This window comes from Diadema antillarum, unplaced genomic scaffold, assembly GCF_040938485.1.
Source record: "Diadema antillarum isolate AM-2024a unplaced genomic scaffold, OU_Dant_1.0 seq00000385_RagTag, whole genome shotgun sequence".
NCBI classification, from domain to species: domain Eukaryota; kingdom Metazoa; phylum Echinodermata; class Echinoidea; order Diadematoida; family Diadematidae; genus Diadema; species Diadema antillarum.
In genome coordinates, this window is record NW_027271383.1 from 1 (window position 1) to 20,000 (window position 20,000).

General features: G+C 38.0%; 2 protein-coding genes across 2 annotated transcripts in view; one reads left to right on the forward strand and one right to left on the reverse strand.

Annotated features, from left to right (window-relative positions):
* Positions 1-2,144: 2,144 nt before the first annotated feature.
* LOC139731790 (uncharacterized) lies at positions 2,145-14,650 on the reverse strand. The gene is made up of 6 exons (XM_071642663.1): positions 14,613-14,650; positions 9,763-10,046; positions 8,597-8,748; positions 7,294-7,411; positions 4,783-4,841; positions 2,145-4,003 (listed from the first exon to the last, which is right to left on the reverse strand). Exons 2-6 carry the CDS (start codon positions 10,024-10,026, stop codon positions 3,898-3,900), a joined length of 699 nt encoding a protein of 232 aa, XP_071498764.1. The 5' UTR covers positions 10,027-10,046; positions 14,613-14,650; the 3' UTR covers positions 2,145-3,897.
* Positions 14,651-16,534: 1,884 nt separating this feature from the next.
* LOC139731797 (tyrosine-protein phosphatase non-receptor type 11-like) overlaps positions 16,535-20,000 on the forward strand; it is a 59,655-nt gene continuing 56,189 nt past the window's right edge. The window contains exon 1 of the mRNA XM_071642669.1: positions 16,535-16,812. Within this exon, the coding sequence (XP_071498770.1) occupies positions 16,799-16,812 (14 nt within the window). The 5' untranslated portion in view covers positions 16,535-16,798. The remainder of the gene's footprint in view (positions 16,813-20,000) is intronic.

The window sequence follows — 20,000 nt, forward strand, 5'->3', positions numbered from 1 at the left end:
GGGATAATAAAACAAATGGGAAGTCATTCTTTAGCAGTTTTTTAGAACACTTTTTTTTTCTCAGAATAGTATAATTAGGTGTTTTGTGTGTGTGTGTGTGTGTGTGTGTGTGTGTGTGTGTGTGTGTGTGTTTCCAGGTATTTAGTGTTACAGCTTCAAGTTACATACAGGGAATTACAAACTAACATTACTGTATGTGGCCAAGATCTGTAACCTCAAAAGCACTTGAAAAGCCATGAAATTCATGTGCAGCATGACAGGTACATGTGCATTTGCACAATATACCAAAAAACATAGCACGACTTACATCTGGAAATGTGCATTCCTATTCCAATATATGCATATATGACACTGAACTGGCACAATGAATGCATCATGACTGTCTTAACAAACACTTTCATTAAAAAAACCCACCCCAAAACAGTCAAGTCATTGAGATAAGACTTCCCCATGATTAATCTCTTTCATTTTAGGGGTCATATTAGCACCATTCATCAACCTGTGCAGAAAGTATCTCTCTTTTGTGAGTCTTATCAAATTTCCACAACATGCAGGGTATCAATGTTATAGCTACATTCAGGAGACAAATATGACCAAAAATGTGACACAAAAGTTCTATTCTTGGATTTTCCTGCATGCTCCCACAAATCTTCACATCAAGTCAAGAAAAATTTTGGTACAATGTTTCAAACATGTAGCATTATGTGTGTGTGTGTGTGTTCGTGTGTATATATATATATATATACATATATGTATATATATTAATAACTGCAATAATCAGTTTCTGCTCAGAGTCCTAAGAAAGTATAGATTCACAACAGTAGGTCAATATAAAAACTACCTTAGAGACGTAAATTCGACGAATTTTCGCCCATAGGGCTTTGTCAAGTCAATACATTTGACACTTTATGTTGATCATATTTTGATTATATATATATATATATATATATATATATATATATATATACACACATATATATATATACACATATATATATATATATACATATATATATACATATACATATACATATACAATGTATATACATACATATATATATATATATATATGTATATATATATATATATATATATGCATATGTGATATATGAGAAAGGAAGGAGAAATCGGTGAGTACTTTTGACATCATTGTTTCTTTTACTGTTCCTCCTTTTCGGAGAAGCGCAAGAGTTGAAAAATTGGTCTCCGCCGGGAATCGAACCCGGGTCTTTGGCATGGAACGCCAACACCTTAAACCGCTCGGCCACGGAGATCCTCATGGCGGTTCAGGCAGACCCAAGCTTGAATACCCAAATATATGCATTTGTATATACATATATGCACAGGACTGTATAAAATCTGTTACATTATGAAAGTACCAGTATCCACTTGCACTCTTTCACACACATTGGTATCTTCAGTCCCCTCTGACACATATGACAATTGCAGGATGATAAAATGTTAACTGTTGATATTGTTTAATGTTCTTTGAACATTTTCCTCAATACTCAATAATGAAGGCCTTCAAAATGAACTGATAGGCAAGTTCAGCCATAAGTCTTGAAAGTGAATCAGTTAATTGATGGCCCTAAATGTCATGATCAGCTGCATTGAAGCCCATTCCAAACTCCCCAATCTAAACATACAATCAAATCATTTCAACTACAGTCAAACCTGCCTTAGCAGCCGCCTGTGTATAGTGGTCACCTGCCCTATGCGGCCACTAAAAAAAAAATACCCATGAGGGAAAAGCCATGTGAAAGACTCTGTCTATAGCAGCCACCTGTTTTTAACAGCCACCTTTTTTGTGTGTCTCCCTTTGGTGGCCACTATATAGACAGGCTTGACTTTATAAGCTGTCTCCTGGTCAACAATTGCTTGTTATAAAACATGTCTATCACTGTTGCTAGTATTCCAGAAAAGAACAAGATAAATTTGAGGAATTGCCCAACCACTTCAGTATGACTATGGCTTCAGAGAAGTCAGTATCAGGTAACAGTTGTAACCATGCAACACATAACCAAGAACATGAGACACATACACGCAAACATATATTTGCATATATACAGTGTAACACATGTAATATGTACATTCAAAGGTAGAACATAGTTTCCATATGCCTGCAGTAATTGCCAAATCTTTGCTCTAAAATGGACACACAGGTATAACAAATGTGTGAAATACAATGCTGTGAAAACACAATTTCAGTTGGGTAATGTCGAAAAAGCAAAACAATGGCCAAATAGGTACACTGAAAGTATGGCAATCTCAGAGTGTATCCGATCGTGGCTGCTACGTAATATTTTATGAGGATCGATTACAAATCAGGCCATAGCAGTATCCATTGCTCTATCGCATGAGAGTGAATCACATTCCACTTGTTGGGAAATACTACAGTGGACTCCTGTTATAATGAAGTTCTCGGGTCTGGCAGTTTTCTTTTGTTATATCAAAATTTCATTATAACTGAACAATAAAAAAAACCACAAAGAGCGGAAAATGTTGTGGCCTTAATTTTTTACTTCATTGTAACCGGAATTTCATTAAAACTGTGTTCGTTATAACGGGAGTGCACTGTACTGCTAGGGAACGATCGATCATCATGTCATAGGATAAAAAGTTGTGGACATGACAGAAATTATTTTACACTTATGATCTCAAAATATACAGTACTCTAAAACAACTCATTATCCTGGCAAATCCTGTCAGCCAGACAAGATTCTTGATAGACTATTTAGATATATACACATGTATTGCAAGCAAATTTGAAATAGTAGAAGATGAATTTTGAGCCCTTTTGTGAATTATGTTTTACCATTACGGACTAGAAAGCTAGTTTACATACATCCGGACCATCAGGGTATCATAAGACATTAGACGATATTCATCAATGTTGCAGGAGGCCTGAAGAAACTAAAAAGAGAGATCAATCACCTCGTTGGAAACACTATTGAAACAACTTGACAAGAAATGCAAATCTTTCAATGGTAAAAGATTGCACTGATCTGATCAGAGGCAATGCCTCAAAGTGTGGGCTATGAAGCCCCAAGGTGAAACAGTTTACCCACTTACAAGCAAGCTGGCCATAACCTGAACCTGGATTATTAAATGTTCCTGACCAAGGACACAGGCTAAATGATAGCAGTACACATTAGGAACATGTGAGAGCACTTGGTTTGTTGATGATGGTTTGGGTACAGCATCAGTTTGGGTTCATCTGATGTGCCCTTGTTCATCAGACTGAATAGCATTCCTACTGGTGGACTTTCTAAGGCCACTTGAGAAGAGCATTCTTGCTTTAATATATGGCTGGCTAACAAACTGGTGTATAAAAACTAAATTCATAATCATCACATCATTTGGTAAATGACATTGTCATTGAATGTAAGATACAACAAAGCCAAAGACCTCTTCATTTGTTTCAGCTGTCTTTAACAAAAGACACTGAAGGAGAAACAGCTGACCCATCTAAACTAATGCAGAAAAAATAATAATAATAATTTAGTTCTAATTTATATGCAGAGCTTTAAAAAGGTTTTAAGACAGTCCCATTAATGGGCATAGAATTTCATTTCTCACTATGAATTAGACTCCATGTTACAAGATGAAAGGGACAATGTAGGTTCTCTCTGAAAACATGATATTTGTAGCTTCATCCATAATAATAAGTCTCATTTTAACACACTTCATGAGAATGCAAGTTCGACTTCAGGTCTGTTCCCATTAATTTCATGAAGGATGTCATATACACATACTGCCAGTTGCTAGTTGGCTTTTCATATTACAGCTACAGACTCGTTGTTCCATGGATAGCACCAGTGTGCCCGTATACAGATGTCTAGCCCAAGCATACATGCATGCAGTTGACAAGCATTTCAGTAATAGAGGCTCCTTCTCTCAGACCGGCAAGGACTTAGACACAGCCTTCCCTGCTACTGATGTGAACACTTTTGTGAAGAACTTGAGTCCAGTCTGTCCTCCTGGAATGTAGCTCATGACATACCTAGGCACACAGGAAAGTTACAAACTTAAGTATATCAGAGTGATATACAAAAGATGAACCATATGAAACTAAGACACTCTATCATTAAGTCAGTAATTGATGATTGAATAAAGTCAGAGCTAACAGTCGTCTTGATGAGTTTTATATGACTTTGCGAAATTCAACTGCCAGGATTTTCATGTAACTATTACTTTTGAAAATAGTTATGTTGATGACACATTTAACTATCAGTACCATTATAAATAAGTTCAACTATATCTTTTTAATCTATTTATGCAAGGAGGTCCCAAAATCTCAAAAGCACTAATAAAAGAACTAATACAAATTCTACATCTGGCTTCAGTATGAGGCACCGATCAAATGTTTCATGATTATGTGGAGAAAATGGAAGTTATTTCCCAATAATTCACTCTTAAGGCAAGTTGAAAAAAACAAAGTCTCATATGATATAATACTGCTATTAATTTATCATATAGATGATTGTTTTTTGTTGGTATTTTTTGCTTTTTGGTTGTTGAAAATAGCAGTAAATTTTTCATTGTCAGCATGGAATAGTTCTTGCATATGATGAGAACTACGGTACTCCTACCTCTGGCTGTTGAGTCCCAGTTTTATTCTTTTTTTTTATGTTTTAAACTCACAAGATGTATTTCACACACCATTAAATATCGCATGTACTTTGAATTCATAATACATACAAATATATATCCTCCTAAGCTCTACTCTGGAAATATATATCAAATTCACTGTTCAAGCTGAATCTTTTTGTTTCGACTTACCAAACTAAGGCACACATTTGCAGAATTGCACAAACGATCGTCATCAAGGTGACATGTTTCTGTGAAAGAGAGAACAGAATTGACATTGTAAACTTGACTCCAGGCTTGATGCAGTAAATTATGCTACAAATCCTAGATAGAAAAGTGTGCATTGAGTGAATAAAGGGAGTAATATGAAAATAAAAAAGTTGGGCCAGCTCATTTCATCTGTTTAAGGAGTGATGCATAATTTCTTATCTTTCTCTGCAGTATCATTGATTATAATATAAAATAAAATGAGCTTACAGGGTACAGTATTACATGATAATTTGTTTTTAATGTTTTTCTCCTTGGAACGATTACATAAAACAGGGCTATCTGCGAAGGTTGTTGTGTGACTTTTAGATGAGTTGTGGCTGTGTAGTGACATACCATGCTGTCAGTGTGATACATATAGGTGAATAATCAGTGTGTGATATCTGTGACATGAATGAAACATGCTCTTCGTTAACAGGGTACACCACTTTATCAGGTAAGAAGTACTCTTTCTGACACTACCTGATTAAGCATAGACTACTGTTTTAATAAGCATTTATTACTGTTGTGATTAGATCACTAAAACAACACAATCTTCTTGAAGAAAGCACTTAAAATAACTTCACTCATTTTCTTGGCAACCCAAGGTACAGTGCTAAAAAACAACAACAAATAATTCAACGAGATGGAGAATTTCTAGCAGTACCCTAGGGTAAGATACACACTGTACCACATCAGAAAGTGAAAAGAGCCTCGCATACTTCAACCCACGTCCAAAGAGTACCAAAATGTGATGACATAGCCATTCATCCCCATGGAAACTGGTTATAAACAACTTCACCTGGCCCAGTTTGTGAACACTAGCCGGGTTCACACGTTCAAAATAGCGGGATGACGATCGCGCTCCATATCTCGAAATTTTCGCAACTGTCCATATGCTCCAAATTAGCTGGATAACGATCGCTCTCGGAATCTCGAGTTTTTTGCAACTGTTCACACGTACAGAATTATCCCGCTAATTGCCAATCAAGATAACAGCAAAGCCTGCAAACTGGGTCACACAGAGCCCTTCTCTATCACTGCCTGCGCACACTTCTCTTTGCCCATTGTTGTTTGCGCGTCAGTGGTGTGGTTCGCGCGCTGTTGTTGTGACCTCTTCGCAGAGGCCTCGCTGTTGTGATGTGCGCATTGTATGATGGGATATAAAAACTCGAGATTCTAATCCCAACCGTTCACACATACCAGCGCGGGGCGAATCTTCCCGCTAATTCATGAACTAGCGCAAGATTTCTTGGGATTAGCTTCGCGATGCTTATCGCGGTAATTGTCGGGTTTTTTCTGTCCACACGTGCAAAAAAACTTGAGATACCGATCGCGATGCAAATCTCGAGATTTGTATCCCGCTAATTGGTGTACATGTGAACCCCCCTACTATTGTTGCTAACCATGCTTGCACCTGGGGGGCGTTTCATCAATGAGTTCGTCGGAGGTTTTCACCGACAAATTTGCTATCAGCCAATCATACGCAAGGATTTCAGTAGCTTTTAACAGTTGTCAGTGTAAATCACTGACAAAAAGTTTCATGAAACGGTCCCCTGGTTCCACCCAAGCTATAACAAAAGACTGTGACATCATCACTTTGCTACTATATAAAGCAGGCAACAAACAGATGTGAAATGAACAAGCTGCCAAAAGCAGGCATGAAAATATGCAGACTTGAAATCTACATGCTACTGAATGAACATAAGCAAGAATAAAATCTGGGACTTCTAAAAAGATGCAGACTTGCAGGCAACAAGCAGTAAAACAAAGGATGCTGAGATTATAACCACTCTTCTTGCTCTTTGATTCTTAGAATTCAAACAGAGAAACATAAGTCGCGGTCACACTGGCAAAACGTCTTTAAGTTTAACATCACAAACACTTCACCATGTTCGCCCTTCCATTCACAGTGGTGGCCAAACTTATAAAAGCTGAAGTTCTCAACATTTTGGTCAATGGTGCATATGTGCAGCAAAGAAGAAAGCGTGTTCCATCTGACAGCTAATGACTGTTATGTGAACAATACACAAACGTACATCTCAATGAGCGCTCGCTTCAGAGGCATCGCCTGCAAACAGGTGGTGGACTGGTCATGGGACAAACTTTGTGAAGTTTCAGCTACAAGAATTTTTCAGCTGGAGATCTATCACAGATATGGCTTTGCATCATTGGGAATACAATACACATTAAGGTCTATAAAGGTTGTTTTTTGTTGTTGTTGAAGATAACAATTTTGAGATGTGACTTACACATGAGTGTGCCTTATACATTGCAATCTACAGTATCAATCACAAAATACAATTATAGAATAAACAGATGGACTACAAGAAAACATATATCGGACACATGACGCCATGTAGCACAGAAAACGAGATATGAAGATGATAAAACATGCAAAAATGATGTACATAAAAACTAGTACAGTAGATATTATCCACTTGGCTTCATACTCACTATCATTGAGAAGTACAAAGTGGCAAACATGGTGCCAAAGTACGTAGCAGTAAATGGCATTCGTTCTTTTGAACAGAGGTGTCGTAGGTGATTAATAGGACCCCACAGAAGAGAGAAACTGTTATGGAGAGAGTGGTATATATCTGTTATACAAATAATGTGCTGAATTCACTTCCACAAAGCATGACAATGAGACAAAAATTTTGCCATGAAGAAAATGCATATCTGACTGGACATTATCATCACTTCACATGAGCCCATTGAATATCAGTGTTTTCTGCAATACAGGTATACTGATACTGATTCAGACTTTGCTGACCAAGAAAATCTGTGTATCCAAATTAAAAGAATAACGAAACTGCAAGTACTAATGCTGATCCCATTGGGCACCTAGCTCTAGTAATGAAATCTTCTCTATGAAATGGACTCGTAATACATTGCTGTCTTTTCATTCCGCACTCAGGAATTTCTACAATTGTAATTCTGCTTTGCTGCCATACTTTGTCAAATCATAGCAGCAAAAATGTTACTTGCCATTTCTAGCAGTGTCAATTAAGCATTACTTTTTATTGTGAAGTATTGTTTAAATAGCTGTTTGGAGAGTATAAATATTGGTATTACTGATATGATTCAAACCTAGAAATTCAGATAACTTGAGCTGCCTGAATGTCATAATATACAGTCACCTAGAGATGTTAATGACTGAAAAATGCAGAATTTATATTTTTTTTGAAAGGTAGAAGGGTTATATTTTCTGGGCAAAACAATTTGGAGTGGTCAAACAAAGATGTTTGTCAGCTGGCTGAAGGATCATGTCAGATCACAGCTGTTTCAAAATTATGCAAGACTGTAAAACAGTTAAGTTCAAATGAGGTGAATCCTTTTTGTAGCAGAGAACATTTATTCACTTCAATTTTGACTTTTCAGTTGACTTTTAAAAACTATCTTTTGCACACAACGTGATATCATCTTTTATCATATGACTAATGCAAAGTGGATTAAGTTGATTTAGGCAAGGTGAACTGCAATTGTCGTATATCATCACTGCAAATTCCCCTTTGTCAATTTACTAATAAGTGTACTGTAAAAGTGACAATTTTTGTGGTGTGGAAATTTTTGCACATTTTGCGTGAACCAGAAACTGGCATGAATATAAAAACATGCAAATAATTTTACTTGCTTTGTACCACTGTGTAATGTCTTGATTCCGCAGAATTAAAATCATGTGAAATTCATCTCACTTGGCAGAGCATAAAAAATTACTGGAGCAAAAATATCTACTTTAACAGCGTTTTGATATTACCTGCAAACCGAGAAAAGGCTACCCAGCGTATAGAGTAGAGCAAACTTCCTTGGCTTGAGGACAATCATAGGTGCAAAAGTCCATGCCAAAGCAAAACAGAAAATACCAGCAAGAAGGCAGCCAACGAATCCCATGATTCTTTGCTGTCGACTCTGCAGGATACATAAATGGAAATGAAAATAAAGATGAAATACAACTATTACACATAAAAAATAATGAAAGGGGATTTCTGATTGTCGTTAAAATGGAGTGATGAGCAATACTACTGCTCCTTCAACTTGTGTTACTCTGTACCGTTATAGAATTATTCTGCTTTAAAACAATGTAAACTTATGTCAGGTATACATTGTAACTGGGAATCTTCCAAAAGAAGAAGAAAAAAAAAAGATGATTCAACAGATAATGCATTGCTACGTATGTCACTGCATAAAATTAGCTATTGCTAGATTTTCAATGCTGAAGTCCTCCCCCCCCCCCCCCCCACCACAGTATAATCTTGGTGGTGTCATTGTATGTGGTCATTACAACACTGTAACATAGCCTGAATCACAAAGCACACACAGACTGAAATTTACACACAGTTTTGAGCGATTCCTTCTTAACAGTAGTTAAGACTGAAATTGGATGAACAGAAAAGTTACAATCTATGTCACTATCTGACCTACAATAATATTTATGGAATTACAAAATTATGTGTTTTTTATTTTATCTTGAATTCGTTATAAATGCGCATCTTAGCTCAGGTGTCATGATGACATCAACTAACAACCTGATTTGTACATCTCATAACAAAAACAAAAAAAAAAGCAAAAAAAAACATGCTTTTGGTTTATGATTCAGAAACTAAAATCCCAAGATTTTGCACATCACATACACACACACACATACACACAAAAGTGATATGTAGGACAAGATCTTTTTCGCTTTAAAAAAAAAAAAAAAAAAACAGAAAAAGTAGTGACAATTTGTAAGTAGGTCAATAGATGACATTTGGGGGCATGACATTATCATCCAGTTTTCTGTCTAAACATGGTTGCTGCTAAAATCACTGTTTTGCTCAAACATGTAACACTGTCAATTCCATTACTTTCTCAGTATTACCCCTTTCCATAAGAAGTCAGTGATGTTCACTCTACTGCCACTGGTCAAAAAAACTTTCACCTTACCAGTGAAGGGCATAGTGGATCCTTTTCAGCTTGACTGAACCATCCATTGGTCTCCCCACCATTATTTCCTTCCTTTGGTGCTCCTGTTAGCAAATTTCCACTTGCTTCATCACTGTGTCCATTGCTTCCCTTTGTACCAGAAAACCATGAAGTCACAGAGTTCAGCGTATTCTGGGCTCCAGAGGAAAAAGAGCTACTGGACTGGGAGCTGGACTTTGAGGACGTTGACAGGTATGACTGCAAGTCTGATTTCAGGTCTGTCATGGTTAGTTTTCCAAGTCAGGCTGCACAACAGAAAAGTGAAAAGGACTTCACTGTTAAAAGTCTACAGGTACAGTTCCAAGCAATTTGTGTGTGACAGAATTTGCATAGCTATCATATTCGGCAAATGTACTTCGATAGAGCACTACATGATGTAATTTTGTAGAAAACACATAGTTCATCTATTCTACAGTGTGCCTATGCTCCTCCTTCTCCTCCTCCTCCTCCTCCTCTTCTTCCTCTTCTTCTTCTTCTTCTTCTTCTTCTTCTTCTTCTTCTTCTTCTTCTGGTAATCTGCCTCCTTTAATCCTGCAGATTCTGGCAGATACATGTATCACATGTTTTGTTCTGTGTGTGTGTGTGCACCCACTTCACTTCTGAGTCTTCTCTTGTAAAGAGCAGGGTGAAACCCCAGTGAAGTGGTCACCCCCCCCCCCCCCCCCACACACACACACATGCATTATGGTATAACTCCCCCTAAACACAGGACTAGTGCCTTTTAACTTGAAGTCTCCTCTGAAAGACTTGGCAATGAGGATAGAGTTCCTTGCCAGAGGGTACTACTGGGATTAAAGCATCATTCATGCATAGAAGCACATTATGATCTCATCCACGTGGTCTTGACCACTCACCTCCTCCAAACACAGACCTATTAGGAACATATGAAATATAAAACATCTGTATCTTGTGGAATTCAAAGTTTTTCATGGCAATGGGGTTGTCTGTTCATGGATTTGAAGCTACCATACAAACAATACTAATTACTATAATTTGAGCAGGCACTACATTACTGGATGTGCCTCGACTTGAATGGAGCATTTCATACAAATCAATGAAATGTTACCCCTGTGGTAGAGCCCAGAATCCAAACCTAATATTGCTCACCTTATAAAGTAAGCATGGTCTACATACATTTGAACGAATGAGATGACGTCAATCTCATTTTCTCAATCAAGCAACTTACTAAGTCTCTAAATTCTAATTTCTGAGTAACATCTAATGCAATGCAACAGAATTCTCAACTCAAACCATACGAAGAGCCAGGGCCAAATCTGAAAACAAACAAACAAATGTGAATCCAACTAGGAACTCAACCCACCCTCTGTGTTCAAGGGGTAGATCTAGATTATGTAATCACAATGATAAAATAATGTTTCTGCCTAATTGACTAAGTGTGCACTAGTGAAATAGATCTACACTGTGTCGTCCAACCAAGGAGGTTCTAGAGATGGAGTAACAACAGTGTTATTCCTTTTGATCCCATGTTTGATGCCGCTACTAAGAAATATTTGAAGCATGTGCCAAACAGGATCTGCTGCGCAGATACGAAGACAATTGACTCGTGTCTCATTGCATAATCACCAGCCACTTTCAAAGGAAGATACGTTTTTGTGATGGTAATTACTTTTCGCTAACCCTTCTTATAAAAGGTAGGTGGAACAGACACGAGGACGCGCGAATAGAAATTGAGCAAAGAATGCTGAAACAAAGATGAAAATTACTCGACTGGGCATACCCGGGTGCTAATCTGATATATCTATCAATAAAGAATTATACTTGAAGATTATTCCATCTTAATAGTTTCATTTGTGGAAATTAAGCAGAAAAGCGATAAAAGCAGCTTTCCAGGATGGTACAGTTTTAAACATTTTCACACGATACAGCTCTGATTTATACTTTTGCGCAAATTTCTGGACGGAATTGACTTTTGTATTACATGCTTTATCATTAAGTGAAATTTCAATTCATTTAATAAATAAATAAGCAAAATATGGCCAACATTATGATTAAACGTTCAAAATGAATCTTAATTCAGATTGCTCAGCAAGACGGCGGCGTTGAACATCGATCATCAAAGGCACAAGTGCACCTGTGGAATTCTTTTGTACATCAATAGAAATCTGACAACTGTTTGAATAATTACAGCCAGTTGGAACTCCATGTAAACCTCCTTGGTCCAACTGTGTCTTGTCTAGTCTTGCCAAAGATGCCCACAATCAATAGGTTGATCATTATGGCACTAGGGACATAGACCATGCTTGAGTTGTCCTGAGCCGCATTGACCTACTGTACTGTACTGCCATTTACACTGTAATTTCTTTTCTTTTACCTTTTGTTTAAAAAAAAAATGTCCAAAAATGGTTGGTTATTTTTTGACCCTTGACATACATGTAAATGTGTCAAGGATTGAAGCTGCCACGATTTCCTCTGGAAGACTGTTCCAGTCATTTTTCATGATTTTGAAACCTATGGTTTGTTGCAACTGATTGACAAATTGCCTGACATCTATGCAAATAAGCACTGAATTGACCAATGCTTTTAGCAGTAGCCATGTCAAAAGAAATCATGGGCATTATAGAACTACTCAAGCTGCATTCAAACCTACGACGTCCGTATCCCCTGACAGGTGTCTTTATATCCACTAGATAACTAGGTCTAGTACTAGACCACCGAGCTTCCGCCCAACAGCCAAGTGCTGGTTCTGACTGATCCTTATACTATAGCATGCAGATGTTACAGTATTGTGTAATTATTCAAATTGTCATGCATTGTTACTACTAAAATCACTAATCAATTCAGTGCTTATTTGCATTGATATTGGGCAATTTGTCAATCAGTTGCAATAAAAAGAAACAACAGAATTTCATGAATTTGAACTAGTACCCCCTACAGCAGTGCTTACAATTGTCACATTATTTACCTCTGTCGTTTTATACGACGTACCTCCGAGTCTGGCATTATTACCCAACATTTTCACTTGTAAAGATCTATGACATTTTTACCCAATTTACACCTCTGACACTTTTACCTCCAACATTTTTAACACACATTTTTACCTCGGCTCTAACATTTTTATAACACATTTTTACACTGCGCCAAACCCTAACTGCGACCAGCCTAAATGCGAAGCGCTACCACATAACTGTGTGAAGGAGCATCTTGGGATTTGGAAATAACTGAACCCTTTAATCATGATCTGGCCGACACTGCACCGTCACTGATGTCAGCATCAGCAAGGTCAAGGATTCAGGAATAATCACGTACACGTACACTCCACTTCCACTCCAGTCAATTCTACAACACACTGTCTCAGCTGTTAAATTATGAGTATGACTATGATAAATTTTAGGCTGTATAGCCGAGTGTAAACTTGACTTACTGTAAAAGTGGAAATTTTCGTGCATTTTGCGCAACCGGAAACTAACGCGAAAATAAAAGCAGGCCGATATTTTTGCTTGCCATAGGCATATGTTCACTGTGCGTGATGTCTTGATTCCACGGATTTAAAAACATGCAAAACTCTTCTTACCCGGCCAAGCACGAAAATTAGTCGCGCGAAAATTAGTCGCGCGAAAATACCCACTTTTTAACAGTAATTCATCAATGAACCTAGCCTGTACAGTGTAAATCGACTGTCAAAATGGTCAAGGAGTGTCAAGGGCATTAAGAAGATCTAACGTTAGTACAGAAGCCAAGCCAAATAGGTAGGGTCTAAGTGATCTCAGCTCATCTCATCTCAGAGGATTTGTTAGAGAAAGTGCAGCAAAGAGCCACAAATCAACTATTCATTCCACATCTTCGCCACCTGGAACATCCAGACAGACTGAAAGCCCTGGGTTTGGAGACTCTTGCATACAGGAGACAAAGAGCAGAGGTTCTACAAATCTACAAGACCATGAACAGGATCGACCACCTTGATGTACACAATTTTTTTCAATTGGTTGAATTGATAATGATAGCTCCAGAACCAGAGCCAGAGGCCACTGCATGAAAGTCAGAAAACCCAGATCCAAATATATGTTGCTACAAAAAAAAAAACCTTCTCTGTTCGTAGTTGTAACAATTGGAACTCTTTGCCAGACGCAGCTGTCAGAGCAACAAGTGTTAATCAATTCAAATCTATCCTTGCACTTGAGAAACACTGGAACAGCCATCCCCTGAAGTACAGCCCATTATTATCAGTAATATTCAGACTCAATCAGAGGGATAATGAAACTGGCCTGGAGGGGCAAATAAGCAACGCTTTACGTCTCTAAAAATTACATCCAAGTATGAAGTAAACTCCAATTATGATGAAGGAGTCGAAACTCAACAACTTTCAGTCTAGGTCCAGTCTTCACTGCTATAAATTAGTAGTAGAGTCTCTAGATAGTTCCTGGTGCCTTACCAACAACATACGTAGCTAGCTAGTAATAATGAGCCGGAGGAGCTAGCTGGTGTCTATCTGGTGATCGGTAGCGGAGCTTGGAGGTCGGTGACGGAGACGTAAACACACGTTGCACCCACCCGGTGGGCCGGGGCCAAAGTGAGTGGTGATATTGTATAGCATGTGTAGTGTGTGGATTCGTTGTACACCATCATCCCCTGTGAGTAGTCTACTTCCGTATTCTATATTCCCACACATACCGTACCCAGGCAATGGTCTATTCACATACGAGCATGAACTATAGTTTAGACTTAACATTGAACACGTATTAAAAACAAAAACAACATACGACCAAATATTTATGAAATATGATTACTGACACATAAGGTCAATTACAATTACAGAAGCGTATTCAATATGACTATTTTAAATTAGGCATTACCTTCTCTTCATGCAGAATGAAACTAAGACCAGCCGAAGATATGACAATGCAACGCGCTTGAATATCGCGCTAAAGTATCTGTGTCAGATCCTGTATTGGGCTTTCTCAGCTCCTGATGATAACGCACAACTTTACTAGCTCGCTTCCGCGAGGGCAACCGCACCACCTAGTTTCCGCGTACGACCACCGGGTACGAGTGTACAGAGCCTGCAGAATCACACCAGGGAGGTGGAAGAAATGGAGATGGCACTCTGAGAGCTTCCCTCAGAAAAAAAATCAAGTGGTCTTACACCGATTAACTTCTTGAAATCCAACCCTCATTCTGTGATAAATATGTCAAAATCTGGCCTTATCGGTCCACCCATCACCCTCCGGCGCACTAGAGTGACGCAACATGATCTCCTTTCCAGGCCTTCCATAAACACACGCTCGTAAAAATCGGGCTTTGAAGCGATGCGTGGCACCGACAATATGACGTCATATTCAAAATTTTGGCAGTCTATTACATTCAGTGAAAGACGTCCCCCTTCGAAAGCTACAACTTATGGCTCAAGAATTGGGTAGCGTAGTATGTCTATACCTTTCGCTGGTTCAGCAGACTGTGCTGAGGAGATTGCCGTTTGAACCAGCGAAATCGGTACACAAACAACGGAGTTACTGAGCAGTAAGTTTTGTGCGCTAGAGATGTCATCATATTGTTTCTGTATCGATTATGAGAAATCCCGCACATTTCCGCATTTTTTTTATAGTTAGAGAGGTAGGGCTGACCTTGATCTTCAAAATGATATAAGTTACATGAGCGTGTTCGGGCGTGTTTTCAAACAGTTCGAGTGTAAAAGTAGTGCTTCATAGAGACCGAAGCGGTTTTTTTTTTCGTCTGCACCCGAGCGAGCTGGGGCTTTTCAGCGTACTCGTCGGGTTGTTGTAGGGCCGCCGCGTAGGCGTCGGGACAGCGTTCGTTGCCGTTGTTTCGGTGAATTTGAGTTACTAGTAAATACATATTGGAATGGAAAGTTGAGTGTTAAAAAGTGTAAATTAGACATATCAGCCTTGATTATAATAATTTTCCGTAGAGAATTAAAGATGATATCTATAAAAACCTAGATGTATGATGCTGTAAGTATATTTTAGGGGGAAAAACAGAGCTTAGTATACAGTGTTTCGCCTCACTCTCCCTCGATCATTCATCGGTAAATACCGGTAATCGGCTTGACTCTACCCCATGCTAACGTTACAAAAATTGAATTAAAAAGTAGTAGAGTACACCTCTGGAGCTAGTAGAATCTAACGTTTAACAGTGGTTAGATTCTAGTTTGTGAAATACTAGAGTCTACTAGCTAGGACTAACGTTAGGTATGCTTTTGCTAGGCAGCGTATACCTGAGGTGACGCTGCGCTATTAAACAGTGTCCTGAGCCTTGCCCTTGCCTTGGCCTCCAATTTCCAAGCCAAGGCCCAACTATTAAACTTTCTGAGTTTCAGTTTCAATTGCAAATCAAATTTCGTTAAGTTGCTGTGTCAATGTGATTTCGAATTTGCTAAAAGCAATTCCTCCTCAACAAACTCGTCTCCGTCAAAATCACGATCGCCAGAACCACCACCACTGCTTACACCACTGCTTTACAGAATACACTCTAGAGTTCTGTGCTTACACCGTAGGACGCCATTTTATTCCCCGACCACAATGCATTTCGCGTCGTGATTTCCGCCACAAGATTTACGACTTGCAGTGCGCCGAGCGTGAGTAATGGGATTACGGGAGGGGGAAAAAAACGCTGTCGGGGCCACGCATGACTTCAAAGGAAACTCAGAAGAGCACACTCCATCTCTCTTCCACCTCCCTGATCACACCTCGCTCTCTGGCTGCTGCGCTGGCGGCTGGCATAATGCCCTTTCCTGCTGCTTTGCTCTTACACCGTAGCGTACCCATCGCATACAGTATTAGCAGCGAGTTTTGTATGTCATTCGATTGTGCATGCCCATAAACTCATCACTGAAGATTACAGTGTGACATTTTCGAAATATCAAGACAGCTCAGTGGGCAAGCACCGACATTTTGATTGTTTGTGTGTGCTTGCTCCAAGGGTTATTTTTCATCTAACGTCCAAGCAGTAAAGGCAAGCTCCTGGTCGGTCAGTGAGTCGTATATCAGGAAATATTCCGAATTTACACCAAGATAACTAGACTATGGCGTCTCGAAGGTAAGTCCCTGTTCTGTTGTAAAATAACCCACATACAGTATTCACAGCCACACAGCACAGCACAGCCACAGGGCCAGGGCCACAGTGCAGTGCACCATGGCGTGGGCACAGAGTGTGTAGAAAATCTACACATTCATTTTGATGAATTTATGCTTTGATTAGAATCTAGAGTCTATGCCTACATGAATGTCAGATGTACAGTAGGGGTTACTACATGTAGGCGCTAGTGTACTTTCGCACCTGTTTGTCAAATGATCTCCAAACGCAAACATGCTCAAACTCAACCTTGCCTTGTTATTTTTAATATTTAATTCAGTAACATAATTTCAATTTGTCTACTTCAGTACTTACATCTGAGTCTCCAAAGTCGAATAGAGTCTAGCTTTTAGACATCAAGTTTTAACACTTTTAGTTTTAGTATTTGGGTCAATCCATGTCAAATCATCCAGTGCTTGTCACCCGACCCCCTCCGATTTTCTTTAAAATCGCACCAAATGTTCCCCAAAGTGTCTGACGGAAAATCCCAAAAAATTTTGCCCCAAGGTCAATTGGTTGCTAAGATACAGCCTCACATAGCAACCGGTGCGCATTCAAAAAAATTAGTTAAAAGAAAATTAGGCATTTTTGATTGATTGTGGTGGCATGGATATTTATGCAAAAGTGTTCATTTTCAGGAAATTGAGAGAACTTTATAGTCTTTGCAAGAAAAACTGACTGTGACGCGAAATTGACTTTTCGTTAACGTGCACGAGGTCACCGAAAATGGTGTTAAATGTTAATTTCCAAAATTTTGATGCATATTTAGAGGCTAATATCTTCCACATTTCATCACCTTAGGTTCTAATATATTATGCTGTTGAAGGCTTTGACTTGCTCAGTAATTTTGAAAAAAATCGGCGCATTCATGCCCACCGTTTTTACGGAGAGCGCCCTCAAAGTTGACAAAAATGAAAAATGTGCCAAATTCAAGGTCACGGATCACCCTTCGTCCCACCTAGGAATGGCACCAATTTTTGTGTATTGATAGACATTTACCTAGATATTATCTTGGGTTACCAAAGAAATTTTGCTCCCGAAATGTTCAATGGCAAATTTACCCTACCGAAAATGGTCGTAAATGGCCAAATTCCCATGTAATATCACATATTGGGTTTAGAGGACATTTCAAATGTCCAGGCTTTCAAGATAAAAAGGCCTAGCCCTGTGATATTTGCAGTAGGGATAGTCTGTTATACATATTTTAGTAATATAGACCACAAAACACTTTCATTACATAATAATGACCTTGAAATTTAATCCAAATTTTGATAAAAACAATAAATTGCCCCATTTTCCTCATTGCACTGCATACAATATTATGTAATACGTGTTTTGTAACACTTTTCACACAGCAATATTTCAAGAATTATGAAAGCTGACAGCCTACCACATTAAGGTTCTAAAGTATTTGTGCTCTTCTTTCAGATTTTGTGTCAATTTGATCATGAATGTTATACCCTTGACCTTGAAGTGCTTCTAAAAATAGCTGTAAATTTGTTAACTACAAACCTACACACATGACAGGTGTATTATGGCATTCTATACTTGTGATTCTTTCACAAACACAAAAGCTTTTTATGGTGTAAATGTATATACTGGAATTAATCTATACATGCTTGCAAGATATGTTACAATTAATTGCTTTGTTCTGACAATGACCCTCAATTTCAATCAAAAAAGGGGACAGTAATATTTTGTGATTTTGTGTGCATTTCCTATGGAAAACAGTGCTTTGTGGTGAAACTCATAAAAACTTGACCATTTTTACTATCTATCACTTTGATTGATTAATTCTATTGTAGTTATGTTAGAAAAGTGGGCTGTGACAATTTCCAATAAAAAAAAAACATGGTTATGATGTAGAAAATAGAAAAACAAAGAAATACATAAGAAATTCCAAAAACAAGAAAATACATAAGAATTGAAATGATTTTGGAAGTTTTCATAAGGTACAGAACAAATCCCCCGAAAAAGAAGACTCTCAGTCCCTTTAATGTGCATTTCACAGGCTAGAATAAGAGTCTTATTATGTTGGGCGCAATGTCAAGAATTATCAACTATTATTACGTACTTAAATACAGGTCTTTGTGGAGAGGAATAGGCATTTCTCATGATTTTGAAGGTCATAAATCGAGGGTCATTATCAGAACAAAGTAATTGATTGTAACATATCTTGCAAGCATGTATAGATTAATTCCAGTATATACATTTACACCATATTAAAAAAGCTTTTGTGTTTGTGAAAGAATCACAAGTATAGCATGCCATAATACACCTGTCATGTGTGTAGGTTTGTAGTTAACAAATTTGCAGCTATTTTTAGAAGCACTTCAAGGTCAAGGGTATAACATTCATGATCAAATTGACACAAAATATGAAAGAAGAGCACAAATACTTTAGAACCTTAATGTGGTAGGCTGTCAGCTTTCATAATTCTTGAAATATTGCTGTGTGAAAAGTGTTACAAAACACGTATTACATAATATTGTATGCAGTGCAATGAGGAAAATGGAGCAAGTTATTGTTTTTATCAAAATTTGGATTAAATTTCAAGGTCATTATTATGTAATGAAAGTGTTTTGTGGTCTATATTACTAAAATATGTATAACAGACTATCCCTACTGCAAATATCACAGGGCTAGGCCTTTTTATCTTGAAAGCCTGGACATTTGAAATGTCCTCTAAACCCAATATGTGATATTACATGGGAATTTGGCCATTTACGACCATTTTCGGTAGGGTAAATTTGCCATTGAACATTTCGGGAGCAAAATTTCTTTGGTAACCCAAGATAATATAGGTAAATGTCTATCAATACACAAAAATTGGTGCCATTCCTAGGTGGGACGAAGGGTGATCCGTGACCTTGAATTTGGCACATTTTTCATTTTTGTCAACTTTGAGGGCGCTCTCCGTAAAAACAGTGTGCATGAATGCACGGATTTTTTTCAAAATAACTGAGCAAGTCAAAGCCTTCAACAGCATAATATATTAGAACCTAAGGTGATGAAATGTGGAAGATATTAGCCTCTAAATATGCATCAAAATTTGGGAAATTAACATTAAACATCATTTTCGGTGACCTCGTGCACGTTAACGAAAAGTCAATTTCGCGTCACAGTCAGTTTTTCTTGCAAAGACTATAAAG

Excerpts from the sequence above, each read along its gene's own strand:
- LOC139731790 (XM_071642663.1), bottom strand. The coding sequence starts at position 10,026 with ATGACAGACCTGAAATCAGACTTGCAGTCATACCTGTCAACGTCCTCA. Across the intron at positions 8,749-9,762 it reads ATCCACTATGCCCTTCACTG|AGTCGACAGCAAAGAATCAT; the intron begins GTAAGGTGAAAG and ends TGTATCCTGCAG. Across the intron at positions 4,842-7,293 it reads CTTTGTACTTCTCAATGATA|AAACATGTCACCTTGATGAC; the intron begins GTGAGTATGAAG and ends TCTCTTTCACAG.